The 18605-nt window shown below is 37.5% G+C and overlaps 1 protein-coding gene across 3 annotated transcripts in view; it reads left to right on the forward strand.

Moving 5' to 3' along the window:
- Window positions 1-11883, forward strand: part of fat2 (FAT atypical cadherin 2) — a 96890-nt gene extending 85007 nt beyond the window's left edge. The window contains exons 26-29 of one of the 3 annotated variants that reach the window (XM_017429751.3): window positions 1440-1539; window positions 1621-1769; window positions 2062-2321; window positions 9028-11883. In XM_017429751.3, coding sequence (XP_017285240.1) covers window positions 1440-1539; window positions 1621-1769; window positions 2062-2321; window positions 9028-9524 — 1006 coding nt within the window. In that variant the 3' untranslated portion in view covers window positions 9525-11883. Of the gene's footprint in view, window positions 1-1439; window positions 1540-1620; window positions 1770-2046; window positions 2322-9027 lie in introns of all 3 variants that reach the window. The other 2 variants (XM_017429750.3, XM_037977616.1) reach the window with 2 other exon arrangements.
- Window positions 11884-18605: the final 6722 nt, after the last annotated feature.

An 18605-nucleotide genomic window follows, 5' to 3' on the forward strand; every position in this document is an offset into this window, starting at 1 on the left:
CAAAAGTAAAAAACATTTGCATATTTTCCTTTTATTAAACTTGTCTTTGGGATGGTGTTGCTCCTCGCAGCTATAGACGGTAATCTTTGTTCCAGGTGTCGTCATCGCAGGATGTGGAAGTTTTCTGCTGACTTTAAAATCATGAGAGGAGGTTTTTATATGTCTGGATGCAGCACATAACATTGCATTCATGCTGTAAATGTTTTAAACTAGATAGACCTACTGTCCATTAGTGTCAGACACAAAACAGGCAATTACAAAATTCTGGCCAAGAAAAAAATGCATTGAATCTATTTAAGTGCTGTTTGAATATCATTTAAGGTAAGTGCATCAAGTTAATTTAGTGTCTGTGGAATAAGAGGGAAACACTGAACAGCAGGAGGTTTTATAGAAACACAAATGATAGTTTAAATAGCAGATCAGCTCCAGCTCTCTGAGAAATGACGTTTCTTTCCTGGACTGAGATCATAAAAGGTTGAAGTGAAGCTTTTAGCATCATCAGCCAAATGTAACCTTCTCTCCCCAGATTAGACGGTAGCTGCTTTCTTTTTTCACATTTTGTATTCAAAAACACACTGGTCTTAAGCAGTCTGATTAAATACGATTATCTGAACTGTTCAGAGAGAAAATGTTTGATTTGGACAGACTGCATAAAAAGGAAGCTCAGATGATGAAGAATAAACGTTGTTGTCACTGACACTTGTCATAACACCTAAATTCTGTTCTAGTTTTGGAGAAAAAAATATCACAACTTTCCTGGTATTTGTAGTAAACAAACTATCAAATGAGGTTTTATGGATTTACTTGCTTTCCCATTAACCTTTAGCTGAATATTTCATTTGGAAAATAGACATTTTTCACATCTTCTGTTAGCTGTTGCTGCATTAACCCTCCTGTTGCATTCGGGTCAAATTTGACCACTTTAGAAGTTTTCTTTCTGAAAAAAGTGATTCATCTTAATCTGATTTACATTAGATTTCATAAATTTGTTCACACAAATCTTCTAAACACACACACCCACACACAACTCACTCCGTTAAACCCTAAAACTGAAAATCCTAAGGTATTAGAAACTGAAATTGTCAAACTGTGTCTGTGATGTCTGACTCCTGCAGAGAAAACTACATATTTCTTTTTGACTTGATACGTTGGGAAGCCAAAAATTACAGTAATCTGAGGTTTGGGTTTTAGCTTCAATAAACAACCATGTAAACAACACAAACTACACAAACGACACGCTGCTCGTGTAGATTCTCACGCAGAATGGTCAAAAGTCTTGAGTTTTGTTGCAGAAAGCAACTAGGCTTCTAAAACCTCTGCACCCTGAAACCCTATCTGAGGATAGTTGGCACAAACACTGCTTGTAAACTTTAAGATGATGCAAATGTGTGTTTTCCTTTTTCTCAGATGTCCTAATCTGTCTCTTCTTTAACATTTAGATGCCACAACGAGGTGGAAGTCTGTTCACCCAACCACTGTGCCGGAGGGTTTGACTGTAAAGTCACTGAAGGCACCATCCACTGCGATCCGCTGCCTCTGGTCAGTTTTATGGAAACTTTACAGGACGTTAAAACTTTCTGTCCATCAGAAGTCATCCTCACCTGCTGTCATCCTCTTCAGGTATCTCCAATAAATGGTTACATCGATGTGTTGGTGGTCTGTGCCGGGGTGCTTGGATTAGTCTTCTTGGTTGGCATCTTTGTTTGCATCAGGATGCGTTATGTTCGGCAGAAGAAGAAAATGCCCGTCTGTGTCCAGGATTCAAACGGGTACGCATGATTATTTCTTTTTCATCTAAAGAAAAGTCTCAAAGGAAGGTTTTCATTGCATTTCTATGGCAGAATCTGTTTTTTTGTTAGACATAATTTCAGCCTCTTTGTTCAGAATTTATTCTGGGAACATTTCACCCTTATAATCTTGGTTCAGATTAAAGAAGAAAGTCTGAAGGTTCGGTCCAAATGAGGCTGATGTGAAAGTACCTATAGACCTGTTAGATGTATACTAACATGGTAAAACTGAAAAACACTTCTTTGTTGATACTAACAGCTATTTTCCAACCAGTCTGACCAAGAGCTTGAAAGCAGACGACGAAGACAGCAAACCCGTTGAGATGAACTCCATGGTCACCCCAACCAACAACCTGGACCACCCGCCCTTCAGGTCTCTGAGGCCGTGCAGCCAAATTGGATCATCAGGAAGTGGATCCCCAAGGACGCAGGGGCCGGTTGTGTGCAGCGTGGCCCCCAACCTTCCTGCCAGACCTCCGTCAAGCTCAGACAATGGCTCCATCAGGAAGGGCCACTGGGACAGGGAATACGAAGGTGTGTATGAAACTGATTTGAAAGATTTGAGTTTGTGTTTAAAGAAATTAAGACTCACCCAACAGATCACTTGGGGCCACTGATATTAACAGACCAAAAGTTATTGGAATCCTCTCCTGACTGAGCTGAATAGTTTGATATATAAATGACTAATATATCTAAAAGTATGCAGAAATTAAAAACAGGAGAACCGTGTGACTACTGGCTCAGCATGTGCTCTGTTATTAATGATGATCTGGGTTTCATCACAGCTTTGTAATCAATCAGTTATAAGTTTTGTTACCAAACCTTTAGAAGTTAAACTAAAGGAATTAACTTTTAAAAAGGGTTAATAACAGCTCTGTGCAGACATTGAGGTCCCTGTTGAAGTAACTGGGTTTTATTTTAACCTTTTGCCATTTTAACTATAATTTCAAATCATAAGACTAGCAGGGCCTCCAGCTGAAAGCAAAACAGATTTAAACACAATTTAAAACCTTGTGCCTGAAAATCTTGGCCTATTCCAGTCTGAGGAGGAAAATATGAGTTTAATTAAATGTTTTAAAACAGGAAAGTTGCAAACTAACATTAGATCCCAAACAATGCAAGCGATACTTTGCATGAAGGACTTCCAGCTAGTTTGCCGTCCTTGTCCCTTTTTGGGCTTTTATTTTAAAACTTCTGATGCTAAACTCTAATTTTGTCTAACAAACAATAATAGGCCTATTTCCCAGCAGACATTTTGACTTGGATAAGGTCTTTTAATGAGGAATGTATTACATTTCTGCAGCTGCACATGCTGGTTGATCTGCTGTATAACTGGTGATACTGTTTACAGATTTGTCTTTGAGTCTTTGTTTCACAGAAGAATTAAAAACTCTAAGATCAGTTCACCGTTTTATCGCTGTTGGCAATTTATTCCAAAAACTTTCAAACCAAAAGGAAGATTATTTAAATGATGCTTTATGCCTTACTCAGTCTTCAGTAATTGCTCCCTTTGTCCCTCTGGCTTTTAAAATCATTTTACTACCTTTCGAGCAAGGCCAGTATCGCATTTAAACATGCATTTTATTAATGTAAAATGTTGAAAAAGCTATAATAATATTAACTTTTCTGTATCTTGTAGAGATGCCATTTGATCAAAAGTTTGTTTCTATAACATCACAGGCTCTGATTGAGTTGACTGGCTTCACAAAGTTACACAATAATAAGTTCAGCAGCCTACGTTTGACACACGTAGGTTTAGACCGTGTGACTGGAACATTATTATTAGTTTTATTCAAGGTATTAATTGTTAAAGTTTAAATGTGTTGCCCCAGCTTCTTGTGCTGTGATCCAAAACGTTAGAGGAGATGAAATAATTCAGTCTCTCTCAGTAAACGGGTGTTTAATCGTGATGCAGACGGTTTGTCAGGACAAGATGCTGATGAAACCCAGGAAGATGAAACGTTTGTAGACGAGGTCGACTGGAAGGAATAACATCCAGTTTCTTTACCCGCTTCTCCTTTCCACTAAAGGATTTTTCTGACTGCTTCACTCTCATGTTTGTCCTTATTTTGGCTCCTGTTAGTCTGTATTTAATGCATCTCTTTTTCTGAAAACCCCGTCTTTATTCACACACATCTGTTATTCTCCTTTGGCCTGTCACTTATTGAAATCTCTTTTTCTCACATTCTGTTGGTCAGTTTTGTCCTTTGTCTTGTTCTTATTTCATTTTCTATTAAACTAAATAAAAATATGACGATTTTTTGAGTAATTACAGATAATAATTGATGATCTTTATCCTAAATGTAAGGTTACAGTCCTTTTTCTGTCAGACTGCAGGTGTATTCGTACGCTTATGTAGCTTTTTCACCTGCTGAGCTTGTGAGTAAATCTCCTGAATGTGTTGCTCTCAGCTAGTGGTAGTATTTATTTAAAAAAAGAAATCTTTTTGGAAGAATTCACTGAATGTAAGTGCTCTCTTTTTCTCTGTTGGAAATGCTGACGAGAGGAATTTTAGGATTAGAGTAGAAAGAGTTCCTGCGTGAAGCCAAACGTATCCCCAAGCTCGCTTTCAGCTCTTTTTTTATACTTTACCTTTTTATGCTGCCTCCTTTTACCTTCACTGTGTCTTAGTTTAGAAGTTACTTTTTAGTGGATTTGTCTCTTTCCTGTCATGTCTCTTTAAACTGTGAGTCAAGACCTTTAAAAAATAGATTAGATGTGAATTGATTTAGGAATTCATTTTAATTACCAGATAAAGGTACACAATGTTTCGCTTTAATTGGCCGATATTTAGAGAAAATAAGCATAAAAGTTATTTTGTTGCCACAGTTTTGAGGCAAAATCAGATTTAGTAATCAAATAAATCTGAATTAATCCTCCTCATCTACACAGTGATGTTACTTTACAACCGGCCACTCACCAAAACAGAATGAAAATTAGCCTTCCTTGAAGGAAGGCATATTGTCTAGTTTTAAATAAAGGTGTCATGTAATCTGGTAGCTCTCAGAGTATATGTTGTAGTTGACCCTCAGCTACTACCACACCAAACTGTAGCTCAATATCTGTAAAAATGATGGAGTTATAGCTATTTATGTTTGTTTAGGCTGATCAGTTTGACTTGAATCGAGTTGACTCTGAAAGTAACTCAGCTGAAGATTTACTTGGTTGCTTTTATGAGAGTTTCATTAAAACCAAGAGATATTTTGCTAACAGACAAACACAGAGCGACACAGATAAGCATTTCTTATTGCTCAATGAGATGTCTGCAGTGCCTTTATCTGTAAATCTTTCACTGCAGCCTTTGCATTTTTCTCCGTTCTCATGCTGATCAATACTGAGCCATGCCTCTCTTTATCTGTCGCAGGAAAATGTTCCTGCGACAGATAAAGAGGCAGATCAGGCGTTCGTCATGCTATTGCTCCTCAGGGAACTCCAGGATGGCAGGTCGTTTATCTGCCTGACCTTATCTGTGAGAATAAAGGACAAATCCAGCTCTCCTTCACTAGTTATCCACCTTATTGTTAAAGGGAACAACAAATGAAGCCTGAACACTTTACTTTTGATTTGGTTTAAATCCTCCTTGGCTTCTGGCCAGACTTCAGCTGTCTTTGGAGGAGACACTCAGAAACTGGTTGGCTTGGTGTTAAAGTGCTTTACATAAAAAATAACAGGTGAAAGAAGCAGGTTAGTCTTCTGTCAGTGTAACCTTTGCTGATTTGGTAACAGAGCAATCACAAGGCGCTCCGATGATTCCCCAAAACCATCAAATTTAAATTCTGTTTATTACCTGACAGACTTGAAGTGGTGCTTTCCTGGCTACCAGAATATTACTCAATATCAAAGTAAATTGCTCTTCATTTAGTTGTTTTTTCTGTGTTTGTTGGGAAGTTAACTGCCACTGTTAGAACCACAATTATGCAAATTTACAAATGATTATGATTCCCTGCTTGTATTTTCTCTCCAACACGTCAGCTAAGTCCAACCACAGGGAATCAGCAAGCCTCTTTTACAGACACAAATAAGCACCGTCGTTTTGAGGGTTCTGATGGACAGTCCTGGCTCCTCTTTATTGTTTGCTATGATGGTGCCTTTATTTCTAGAGGCACAAATGCACCTCCATACCATCAGAGAGGCAGGTTTTTCAACAGTTTACTCTGAGAGATTCAGCTTCTCTTAAATGCTCTTTTTATACCCTTTCCTCTTATTGATTTGTTGCTAATTAACCTAAATATTCTAAATATTTGCAAAACGCTCCTCCAGCTGTTTCTTACTTTTTCAGCCTTTTGTTGCCCCTGGACCAACTTTAAGATGCCTTGCTGCCATCAGATTAAAAATGTTCTTATTTTTTCCTAAAATGGAACAATTTTCTACATTTGATCTTTAATATGTTCTGCCGTGAAGAAAATATGGGTTTATAGAATTTGCAAATCATTGCATTTTGTTTTTAATTTACATTTTTCACATCGTACAAACTTTTTCAGATTTGGGGTTTACATACAAATAACCTACTTAATCCAATCTTAATTAGAGTGGGTCAGATATTCTCAGAATTAGCAGGAAATTTTAAATCCTACAACATACACATTATTTAGGCAGCATGCAGTACACAGAACGAGAGGAAAGAGATAATGATCTTGTGCTTCAAACCCAAACTAGAACAGCTTTTTGTAAGCAATGTTAGAGCCTGTAGCAGTAATCTGAAACAAACTCCTTTAATTGTCTGCAGAACAGGAATGGGAACAGTTGAGTTTATTAACAGAGACCGTTAAACAGTGCAGTGTGTGAAAATACACTTTAGGTGTAAATAAATGCATGCTGAGGTTTATAGATAAAACTGTCACTTCTTTCTGAAAACATCCCAAATCTCTCATCTCTCGACATTTTCTTCCCGAATTTTCTTTGTTTTGTTTTTTTTGTCAGTTGTCATTATTCTCCCCTCATTATTAACTCCATCTTTCACATTTGATTTCTGCTGAGATATTTCAGCTCCATGCTCCTCATGCCATAATTTCTTCTTCCACCATTTGTTACTTTTCTGATTCGCCTCTTTCTTTACAATCTGTCTCAGCCTCATTTTCTCCTTCTTTCTTTAAAGAAACTTATAGTTTCATTTGTTTAGTTCCCACTATTTCCTTTGCATCCATTATTAATATTATTTTATTTTGTATCTTTATCCATCTGTGTCTTGCAGAACCAACAGATGTAGGTCTGCGTATCTCCAGGGACAACGAGAGGCTTTTAAATGAACAAACTGTAATATTGTCTGCGTCGGTCTTCTTAGTTTGAGGTTTTAGGATAAACTGCAGGAATTTGAAGCATGGATTGCTGCAGGGTGTTTCTCGTCAGTCACACTGAGGACAGAGCTTTCTATGTGTTTATTTTTAATTAAGGGTGCCAGTACAAATGCACTAAAGCAGCCATGTTACAATTTCTGCAGCTTTGGAAAAACCAACTCAAAATAATACATCAAATCATCCTGAAATCGAGAAATCAAGTGCAATGACTTTCAGTGGCTCAACGCAGAGGAAATTTATAAGATATGGCAACAAATTTACACTTATTCAACAATCGGCAGGATTTTTTTTTTCAATAAGGCTTTTACCAGGATAAATATAGAATATATATAAATGAGATTTTGAAGAAACATATGACTAAACTCAGCCTTCATGTAGAAACATTCAGAATTTAAAAAGATTACAGAAAATTGGACTTTCCACAATTGAACTTGAACAGTTTTTACTCTTTATGTTGATTATTTTAATTACAGAATATTCTGATCTGTCTAAACTTTCCACAGTTTTTGCAAACTCTTAACTATATTCCTCTGAATTTCTTAAAAACAGATTTAGTCAAATTCAACCAGATTTGCTTTTGTTTGTTTTACAGAATCTGTTTGCTGCTCTGCAACAAAAGATTGTGCTTTAAACCTTTGAATGAAAATGTATTTTAAAAAAGGACTGACAAGTGTTGATTTAGATTAAATACTGAGCAAAATAAAGTCAACCAAGAATTCTGAGAAAAAAAAATACAAATATGTATCAAAGAGAAACATCAGAGATTACAATTTCAAACAACTTTCCCCTTATTCTCTTTTCTTTTTTTTATTTTAGCAGAAGATGATTTAAAAGTTTTTGCTGAGGATTACCACATTCAAGTAGGGTTTTATTTCAAAATATGTATTTCCAGTTTGTGATTTGTTTCAGAAAGCAGGTATGCTACAAAAAAAGAAGAAGAAGGAAGGAAAAGCTAGAGGAGCTTGTTTAAGCTTGCCATTGAAATGTAAAATAACATTGGTTGCAGGAGGAGGATGAGACGGATTTCACTGCAGCAGTTCTTAGAAGTGCCTCTTGATCAGTTTGCCTTTAGGTAAAACGTGGCGACTTCACACTGAGACGTTTATTCCAAGTCAAACCCACACCACTGCAAGGAACTGTGGGGAAGGATTTAACATGCAAATTGTCACAGCTTTTTTATAGCCTCCACTTTTTAAAAACTCTGTTTACACGAGGAAACGTTAAAGATTTTCAAATGTTGATTATTGTTGATATTTTTGGCTTATTGCTTTTCTTGCCCAGCTGTATATTTGCTTCAAGGACCCATTTATACTGGATGCAAACTTTGTTAAAACACATCCTCAGAGTTTCTGTGGCCCCGTTTACACATGGCAGTGAGCTGGTGTGGAAACGACATCAGACTCAAAATTATTTTGTGTTCTTGCCTAAAAAGCAACTTATGTTTTCATAATTAACATTGAAAAAAATCTATAACAATTGCAGGAGATCGTTTACGTGTAAACAGGGTCTGTAGTTGAAGACGTTTTGCTTTCATTCAAGGAACTTTTTCAATTCAAAGGAAAAGTGTAGAGCTTCGAGGTGTTGTCTTAATGCCAGCTGAAATCCCATGCAGGTTATTCCCTCCTGAGGGTCATTAGAGTCTTTGTAAGCCTGGTTTTTGGTCACATTCATGCAGGCGTCCCTGTGATTTTCACTTTAATTCACACCTTCATGCATGTGATCACTAATGATTACTTCAGGTTTAAGAGAATCACTTGTTAAAAATTAGAAGTAATGAATGATGCATCCTTCGTGTACTGGTATGTACTCTGTAAGTACATGTGTGTATTGCTCTTGATTATAAAAGTAAAGATTACTGTTGCAGCTTCCCAATGCAACAGCACTAAAAGAATTTGCTTTGTTTCAGTAGTATTTGTAACTTTCTCTACATCATGTTTTGTCCCCAGTCTACCCAGCTGACCCGGACTACTATGGACGTCCAACGGTCCAGGAGTTCCCCCAGTTTGACATTGTAGAGGACAGCTACTCCACGTCTACTGTGGATTCTCGCAGGAACTCTCGGTTTGGTGGGTTCCCATTCCCACTGGACCGCTGTGACCGCCGCGCACCCCTGCCCCCGTGCTACAGCAACCAGAATCTGGACGACTTCTTGGGTCCGGACGGGCTTCCTCTCCCCAGCTCTCAGTGTCCGAACGAGTACACCGCCATCAGCTACTACCCCACGCAGCACACACGCAGCCTCGACAACGTCACAGGAGGCTACAAGAGGCTCAGCATGCGTCTCAGCGTGGCCATGCCGTCTTACGCAGAGCAGGCCAGCCCGCCTTCAGCACCGAACGCCGCCCAGCCTCAAACTCGAGCCGCAGGGCAGAACCCGTGTCACTACGACGGGACAAGCATGGTGGGGAGTGATTATGGAAGCTGTGAAGAGGTCATGTTTTAAAGCAACACCTATACTACCCAACTATCCCTCCACTCCAAGGCAGCTTAGTGTTCAACATTTCTGAGATGGATCTCTACACCAACTGAGCTTAGGAGCCTTATTATGAGATCAAATCTTTTTCTTTTACCCTGCAGTCTAATGAACAAGAAAGCACAAGGTAAAATCAGCTCAGACATCTTTGATTTGTGTGACTTTTAGAGCAATGTCGTCTCACCATGTCGGTGCGGATGGAGCTAATTCAAGACGCTTCAATTACCTCTGCAGGAGAGGTTCAGCAGAAGTTCATCTTTTTGTAGAAGAGACTCTGCCAGGAGCGCTCACCGACTCCGTGGGGTCGGGAAATTAGGAGCAGTATTACTGACTTGTCTGTGCACTGTTTGGAAATCAAAATAAGACAAAATAAGACTTTTTAATCTTCAGCGGGACTGGAATCTGCCTCTCAGGAGACGAACGTGTACCACATCAGTTCTTGCATTTCTCTGACAAGGCAGCTACTTTGTACAAAGTGTCTGCACTCTGCTTTGCACTATGTCAGCATTTGTGCTCATATATATTTTCCAACTGCATTAATACCAATAAAACACAGGTTTCAATGTATTAAAGGTGACTTAATGCAGATTTGTTTGTGAAGTAGATGTGTTTTTAAATGTGTTACAATATAGATTCTGCAGATTTGGAGTCCACCTTATTTCTGGTTTTAATGAGAGCAGAACAGATTCCAGATTGTGTTTGTGATGAACCGGTTCTCAGCAGTGCTGCTGTCCTTGATGGTAATGGGAATCAGGAAGTTTCTGCAGCAGTAAAGAAAAGCCTATGCAGCCATTTTAAATGGTGCAAAAAGATACAACACTCAGATATTTCTTTGAATAAAAATAGAAAAAATCTTGTTTAAGGTAAAAGCTGGTTGTGCTGCAAACAGCACATTAAAAAGTGAAAGCTTAACCAGAGCAGCAGTTTCTATCCTCAACTGTTGGACTGGTTACAGTTTTCACATATTCTTCAAAAAATACGTCAATTTCACTTTTATTGACAAACCTTTCTCTGCAGGAACTATAGATTTTAGTATTAAATTATTTCGACTGTCCTTCATATTTCCCAAAAGTATTTTTTAATAGAAGATGAGCCATTTAAATGAAACAGGATAATTATCTGAAATTATATCCTTGTAAAAATTTAACTCATTTATTACATTCTTCAAAAAGTTCAAAAAGACCATCAGAGTTTGTTCAACAGTTTTACATTTAAGAACCAAATGTTAATTATAAAAACAACAAAGAATCAGGAGAAGGATGTGTTCTTTACAATAAATTAGACGCAGTAAGCTTCAGCTGAGCCGCACAATTAAGTTGAAGTTATTCGACTTATCTGATACGTAAACATGAAGCTAACATCGATTTGGTCATGACTTTCCTTACTTCTGCAAGTAAGAGTTTTACATTGTGAAAACAATGATTTATTGGATCCTTTAACTGTTTTACACATTTACTGAGAATATCTGATGAACCGTAAAGGTGGCATCTCACTGAACTGATGGGAGACAAAAAAATCCCTCAAAATTGTGTGAAAATATGTAAATTTTCTCACTGAACTCTGATTGTTTGCAACCAAGCGACCATGGAGCATTTGAGGTTACTTTCATGCAAATGGTTTGCAAAACTGCATTCTTGGCCTTGCACATTATTTTACAGCCCACCCCGACTCGTTTTGTGTCCACCACCACATTTATGATCCAATCTGCTGGTTGTTCACTTTAGAGATGAAGACAGGCAGATTTGGACCAGTTTTTATTCATTATTATTTATCACCAGTCTGGTTTTTAAACCTGAATTTTTTTTTTTCAACTCTTGGTAGACCAAAATTACCAATAAAAACTGAAAATACCTTTAGAATTTCTAGAAAAACAGCCCCTCTTTAACAGTTTTCTGTATCAAATGACGTTTTTTTGTACCTTCAAGATTTAAAACATTCTTTTAAACGACAACATTTTAATTTAGAAGATCATGAGTTGTTGTTTTTGGCACAAAAGGATTGACAGTTATGATTTAACTCGTCCTTGTTTTCTCCAACAAACTTTCAACTGTTACATCTAACTCATGCAAACTTTTAGAAAGTTGCAGATTTTGTGACTCTGAACACTTTAATCTTGTCCTACACTGGTTTTATGTCCACTCCTGTCTGGAGGCTGGACACTGATTGCTGTTTTACCTGCATTAACATTTCATTTGTATTAAAGAGATGCTATAGTCAGATATCATGATGTAAATAAAATTCTGTGTTGCTGTTGTGCAGAATACACACCACTTGAATGTATGTTAGAAATATTTTGGTTTGATTAATAGTTTATTTTTGTATCAATGTGGACTTCCATGTTTTTTCTGTTATTTCTCTGTAAGAGATTTTTTTTAAGATGCATCTTCTTTTGTTTCATAAAACTGTAAAGATAATGTGAATAAAACACCTAAAATCATCAGACTTTCAGATATATCAGACTCAGTGCCCGGGAATACTTCGGCTCACAGGCGCCAGGGATTGAACCATCGACTCCTCAGTAGGACAACAAGCATCGATGGCTTTTTGTGGAAACATCCTGCTGTAGATAAAAGAAATGCAGTCTAATCCAAAATTAGTCACAAGAACGTATTACAGAACCATTTTCCAACACCAGACAACTACTGTATGTAACTGTCTGATGCAAACGTTTTAAGCACAGAGTTCATTTTAAATATATATTATTACAAAAACACAATATGACAGTTTAGTAAATATCGTGCTGTTTGCACTCATGCACTAACATCTGTACCAAACAGTCAATAAATCTTTCACCTTAGTGAAGATCTATAAATAAAAACAACAATCAAATAACCAGAATTTTAAGATTTTGGCAGTAGTGAAATGTTTCAGATAAAGATAGTTTTTGGAAAATGGTAAATGCAACTAAAGAAATTGCATTTCTGTGGAAATATAATGGGAATGCTGCATGGTGTATAACTTTGTTGAAATCTGCTACAGAGGCTGAAACTGAGTAAATAAAAGCAACAAAACATGAGCTAAAAACTAAAAGCAGCAGGACAGACGATACAGATGAAACCATCAAAACAGGAGCGAAAATAAAAACAGTTTTTGCTTTTAAATACACACAGAAAGAGGGAAAAAAGGACCAAAGCACTGACATGGTTATGTTTAAATCCCAAAGATTTATGTGCACACACAAAAGGAGAATGACTACAAATGTCATTTTGTTCTCCGGGTTCTGCAGCAGAACTTGATGCAGCCGTTGGTTGTGTTCAGACACATTTTACTCTAAAGCAACACTTTTAGCTTTCTGTGATTACAGCTTCATACTTTCTTCACTCTGAGCCTTTAGACATGGTCAAAGCGTGCGCTATCCTGTTACTTTTTAACAAGGTTAAACGTTTTTTTGCATTCTGGCTGAATGAAATTGAACAGTTCACCTCGGGCTGAAAAGCTTTCTCGGACTGCGGCGCTCTTTTGTCACTTCTGGAGAGGACTTTCTGAGAATCAGGAGGCTCCATTCCACATGATGATAACGACAAGCTTTTTCAGCTCTGTGGGGGAGAGTAGGGAAAAAAGAAAACCTCCATCTTTGTGAAGCCTGAACTTCATGAGGTTACTTGTCTCTTGCAGTAAAATCCCTCCATGATTGTAGTGCTCGTTTTTTGGTGCGGCTCAAGCAGAATTGGATGCAGGCAGGCGGTGCTCAGGAGGTCACAGGCAGGCTTTAATGGGTTCCTGGATGGTGGTGGAACTAATTTTAAATGATTGCTTTTTATTGACTCTTTCTCAGCATTTAGCAGAATCAAATCTCACATTGTAACAGACGGACTGAGCGCGCTCCACAATGCTGACTGCAAATTAAAATGCTGATTTATAAACTGACAGTTTTCACTCAGGGCTGCTTTATTCTCCCATCTCCCACTGCTTCCCCTCAGGCAGTAAGATTTAACTGTATTCCAGAAGGGGGTGAACTTCTAGCTCATTATCATTATCATACCCAACACTAGGATCTGTAGTTATCGCTTGCCACCATCAAATGTCTTACCAAAAGAAGTCTGCAGGACTAGAATCACATTATTTTCTAAACCAACAAGCTCAGCTGGATGCAACATAAATTAGGGATTTTCCAAAATGATATTTATTTGAGCATATTTTCTCAAATGCAATAAGAGTTTGTTGAAAGTGCCAAAAAATAACAAAAGGCTTGTGGGACAGGGAACTTTTTTCACGAATGCATCCAATAACATTCAGCTAAACAATGGGAAAGCTTGCAGTTTGTGTAAGATTGTGTAACAATGCAGTCATTGCAAATGCAAACCCTGCGTTTGTATTTTTCATAGTTTTCGGGATGTTTTGTGTCTTATAAATTGTGTGGACATCAGCGAAAGACAGCTCTCATTTTACCACCAACAATTAACACGTGTGGGGTAAAATTCTAAACTATTTTTAAGTGAAATCATCCTTTGTGAGCCACTGATATTTTAGATTAGACTCATAATTGCTGCAGTAGTGAAGTCTGTTTATGTGTTGTTATATTTCAGATACTTGTTTCAAGTTTACATCTTTTTATAAATGAAATACAAGTAAACACATTATTACACACTTCTATCAAGCCTTGTTACAAGTATTTTTATTGGTTCCGCCTGGAAGACTAATGATCAGACATCTAGTGTGTGTGTGTGTGTGTGTGTGTGTGTGTGTGTGTGTGTGTGTGTGTGTTGTGGATCTGCTGGGTTTTCGTGTGTTTTAGTGTTCTGTAAGCATCTGTGTGAATGATATTTGATGAGACCTCAAACAGCTTTAATTATTTCAGTACCTTAGGTGTCATCTCTGTTATTTACTTACAACAAGCGTTTTTCTGCGTGCATGTGTGTGTAGGTGAGTGTGTGTGTGTGTGTGTGTGTGTGTATTTGTGTTTTGTGAGCACTGTCCCGACAGAGCAGAGGTCGGAGTGTGTGTGGAGTTTACATGTTCTCCTTTTGCACAAGTAGGTTTTCTCCGGCTTTAATTTGATTTCTTTCCACAGACCAAAAACATTCATGTTGGACTAACTGATGAATCTAAAACTGTCCCCAGGTGTGAGTGAGAGGGTGAATGTTTTTTTGTCTCCATGTGGCCCTGCGAGGGACTTGTGATCCGTCCAGGGTGTCCTCTGTGTCTCACACAATGGCCGCCAGAGACAGACGCCAGCTCCCCGTGAGCCTGAACAAAGGAGCAGGTAAAGAAAGTTAACAGTGTTTTTAGCACATCTACACTACTCCATATATATTTATATTTCACCCACACATTGTAACCAAATCCCTTCAGTGCTCCAGTTTCCTCCCACAGTCTAAAAACATCCATGTTTGGTTGACTGGCTGTGATAAAATGTCACTAGGTGCAAGAAAAAGTGTGAGTGGTTGTTTCTGTGTGGTCCTCTGATGAGCTTTGGACCTGTCCAGGATGTCCCCAGCCTCTCGCCCAAGTTCTGCTGGAAACCGGCTCCCTGGAAACCTGGAAGAAGAAAGAAGTCCGTTTGCCTGGGACTTCGGTCCGGAGCCGCTTGTGCTGCTTCCCTCAACATTTTGTGCTTCACGATGTAATGTTTATGAAAGGAAAGCCAAGTCCAACAGTTTTTAGACTCTGCAGCACAGAGGAATTATATCAGGCTATTCCACTAAACAAGAAAAATAAAAGCCTCCTCCACTGAGACCCCAGGCCTTGAATGTTTACTGCTTGGCAAATATAGCAACCCGCTGTGCGCCCGAGCTGCTTCAGATCGCAGCAGAAAAATGTTTACTACCCTCAAATATACAAATCAGGCTGGAAATATTCACACAGTTACTCTTTTTTTGTCATTCTAGATGTTCAAAATCAATTTCAAGCAACAGTTTTAAAGTTAATATGAACGTCATAAACAAACTGTTATAAACGGCACAAATTAATAAAATAAAAATGCTGTTTATGTGACAGAAAGCATATAACTGAGTGTCAAAAACTGAAAATTGTGGTGATTTGGCTTTTTTCTGGGTTTTGTTTTTGTTTTATTTTGATTTTAGTTCTTTGTTTTTTGTGGTTTCTTTTGTGTTATTTGGTTGTATTTGCTTTTCATTCTGTCTCATGTTCATTTTCACTCTCCCTCAGTCATTCACTTCTCTGTCAGCCACGCCCATCTTCACCTGTCCCGACTCAGTAATCATTGCACCTGTTCCCATTCACCTCATTATCCCCAGTCTTAAAAGCCCGGTCATTCTTCCCATACCTCACTGGTCCATTGTTTGATGTTTGTTTGCTGTTAGTCTGTTGTTTGTCTGTTGTTTGTTACATGTTTCCGTCTTGTTCCTGGTTCCTGGTTCTGTTCCTGTTCCTGTTCCTGCGCTTGTTTATGTTCACTTTCTACTTAGTTTTGATTTAGTTTATGTTTCTATTTGTTTGCTGCCCCGTCAGCTTTTGTTTTGGTTTGTTCTTTAGTTAAATAAATTAGTTTTCTTTAAGATGAATCTGCACACCGGGTTTGTCTCCGTCATCTCCACCGATCGTGACAAAAATGACCAAATATGTGTCTGAGTTTGTGTTCATTTTTACCCCATTACCACCACAGCAAATTCATACAAAGAGTTTGAGATCATTTAACTTATAAATGAGAAAATATTCTCATTGTGATGGGTACTAGAATATACACAAAGATGTTTATTTTCTTTTTATTCTTACTTTGAAGCTGCAGATTCTTAATTGTCCTAAATCTTGATCAAAGAGCCAATTTTTTTTCCAAAAAGATCAGTTTAAGAACGTCGTGTTTTTCATGTATTTTGTGAGCTAAACAGCAGAAATTAAAACTAAAAGTTTGTATGAAACAAAAAATAATAACCTGTAATTTGTAGAACCTAGTTTTTATTACCCAAAACATCATATTTGAAGTGTGATTTATGCCTAATCCATTACTGATATCTTACAGGTGACCAAACTTCTTGGTTCAATCCCAAAATAAAAACATTTTTGCTGTTTTGGGTGCTTCAGTGCTTCCTTTGTTCGGCCTGTTTGTATTACATGTGTACATTTATAATTTACTGCTGCCGTGTTAAAACCAGCTGGTTGAGTTCTGTTTACAGTGACACAGAATATCCACTTCCAGTCTTCTGACAGCTGACATGTAAAAAGGTTTTTGGCTCCTCGTTTGCAGCAGCTGAAGAAGCGCAGAGTTTAAAACGAGATGAAGGAACGTGGTGGGCTTTTCTAACCTGAGCATATTAAATCCACAAGTACTGACAAGGTTTTACCTCAAAGAATAATCAACACTAAGTGGGGAAAAAAGAAATATTTTGACTTCTTTCATTAAAGGCTTTTTGCTGACAAACTTGAAGAGAAAAGCTTAGAAATTAGTGATAATTTAAAGTTATTTCATGGACAGGTGCAGATTTTTTCTCAAGTAAAATATCTGGAATTGATTCAAACATGGGCGGTAACATTCGAAACCCGTTGCTTTGATCTGGATTATTAAAGGTGATCTCAGTGCAAGTAAAACACCATATTCAGGCTGTAAAACTACAAGATGCTGTTTTTAAATCAAAGCCAAACTCCTGAACATTTTTTTTAATTCATATAAACATAAAAAACAACAACAAGCTGAATATTTTTCCATCTGCCTTCAGCTCATTGAGTGCTAACATAGATCCAAACTTACCACAGATTATCACATTTTAGTTGTTATTAATCCCAACAGATGGATGATATTGATCCATATCCTGCAGGGTGACCATTTCTACTCTTCCTGAGAAGTTTGAGTTTATTGTTTCTAACAGGACAGCAGGAAGGTAAACATGAGCAGGTGTGTCTCTTTTTGTTAATGAGTTGTTGCAGTTAGTTTCAGAACCTCCATGTCATAAATGTTGGTTTATTTAAAGAAAATATGGGTTTTGTGCAACTTTAAAGCATTTACCATAACATCTTTAACAGAAAAAAGTGCTAAAATTGGTAGCAATACATAATACAGCCAGGTGCATACTTGGTACACACTAACTGTGTACTTACTGTGTATTTACTGTGTATTTACTGTGTACCCTGGTACCTAGGGGGACTGGGTTGCATTATAAAGTGACATTTTACTCTGTATTTACAAGGTAAATACTTACAGACTTGCCTGGTATTTACCGAGTTATTACAGGGTATATACTTAGTACTTACTGGGTGCATACCTGTATGTACTTGTGTACATTTCTAATACCTACAGACACCAGGCTGTATTATGAGGTGACTTTTTACTTGAAACTCACAGCCTGCATACTAAGTATGTTCCTTGTGAATATGGGCTGTTATGAAGTGATGTTTTATCCTGTACTCACAAAGTATGTACTGGGTACTTATGGATACGTATCTGTTACACAGCTGGTATCTATGGGGACCAAGCTGTAACATGAAGTTGTTACTGTACCTACAGGGAACATAACAGGTACAGAATTTATGGTTCTATGTTCCTACAATAAAGGTTTCCCTCTCCAGGAAGTAGACATTTCTTTATCTACAAGAGAAGACTTTAAAAAGCAAATACAAAGTGAAAGCATTCATAAAGGTCAGGCAAACTTTGCTGAAAAACATCTTAAAAAGCCAGATCTGAACATAAAACCCACTGAAACTGTGTGATAGCTTCCAATAATCTGGTGTTGATTCATCATGTTAAAAAGACAGAAGCAGCTCTGAAGTGAAAAATAATACAGTAAAATAATTAATAGTTTAAATGGATAATAAAAAAACTGCAACAGCACCTCAGGATTTTTTTAAGTAAATGAAATAATCTGGAATGACTCATCTGATCTCGGGCTGATCAAACAGATCTGACAGAACTTCACAAAGGACCAAACTTTCTTTGATCTCCATGAGCTTCAAAGGATCCCCAACAAAGTATTAAATATTTAAACTTTATTTATGGTTATGGTCATTAGTTCTTTTACATCTCAGCCCTTTAAACTGAGGGTTCTTCATATTAAAGAGCTGGAGTTTTTTAATGCTTTCTCTGTATGATTGCATCTAAAATATCTTTTGGTCGTCAGCTTAATGGAAACTGTCTGTGTGTAGAACCCAAACTGGACCTTC

The sequence above is a fragment of the Kryptolebias marmoratus genome, linkage group LG9 (assembly GCF_001649575.2).
Source record: "Kryptolebias marmoratus isolate JLee-2015 linkage group LG9, ASM164957v2, whole genome shotgun sequence".
In the NCBI taxonomy this organism is placed as follows: Eukaryota; Metazoa; Chordata; class Actinopteri; order Cyprinodontiformes; family Rivulidae; genus Kryptolebias; species Kryptolebias marmoratus.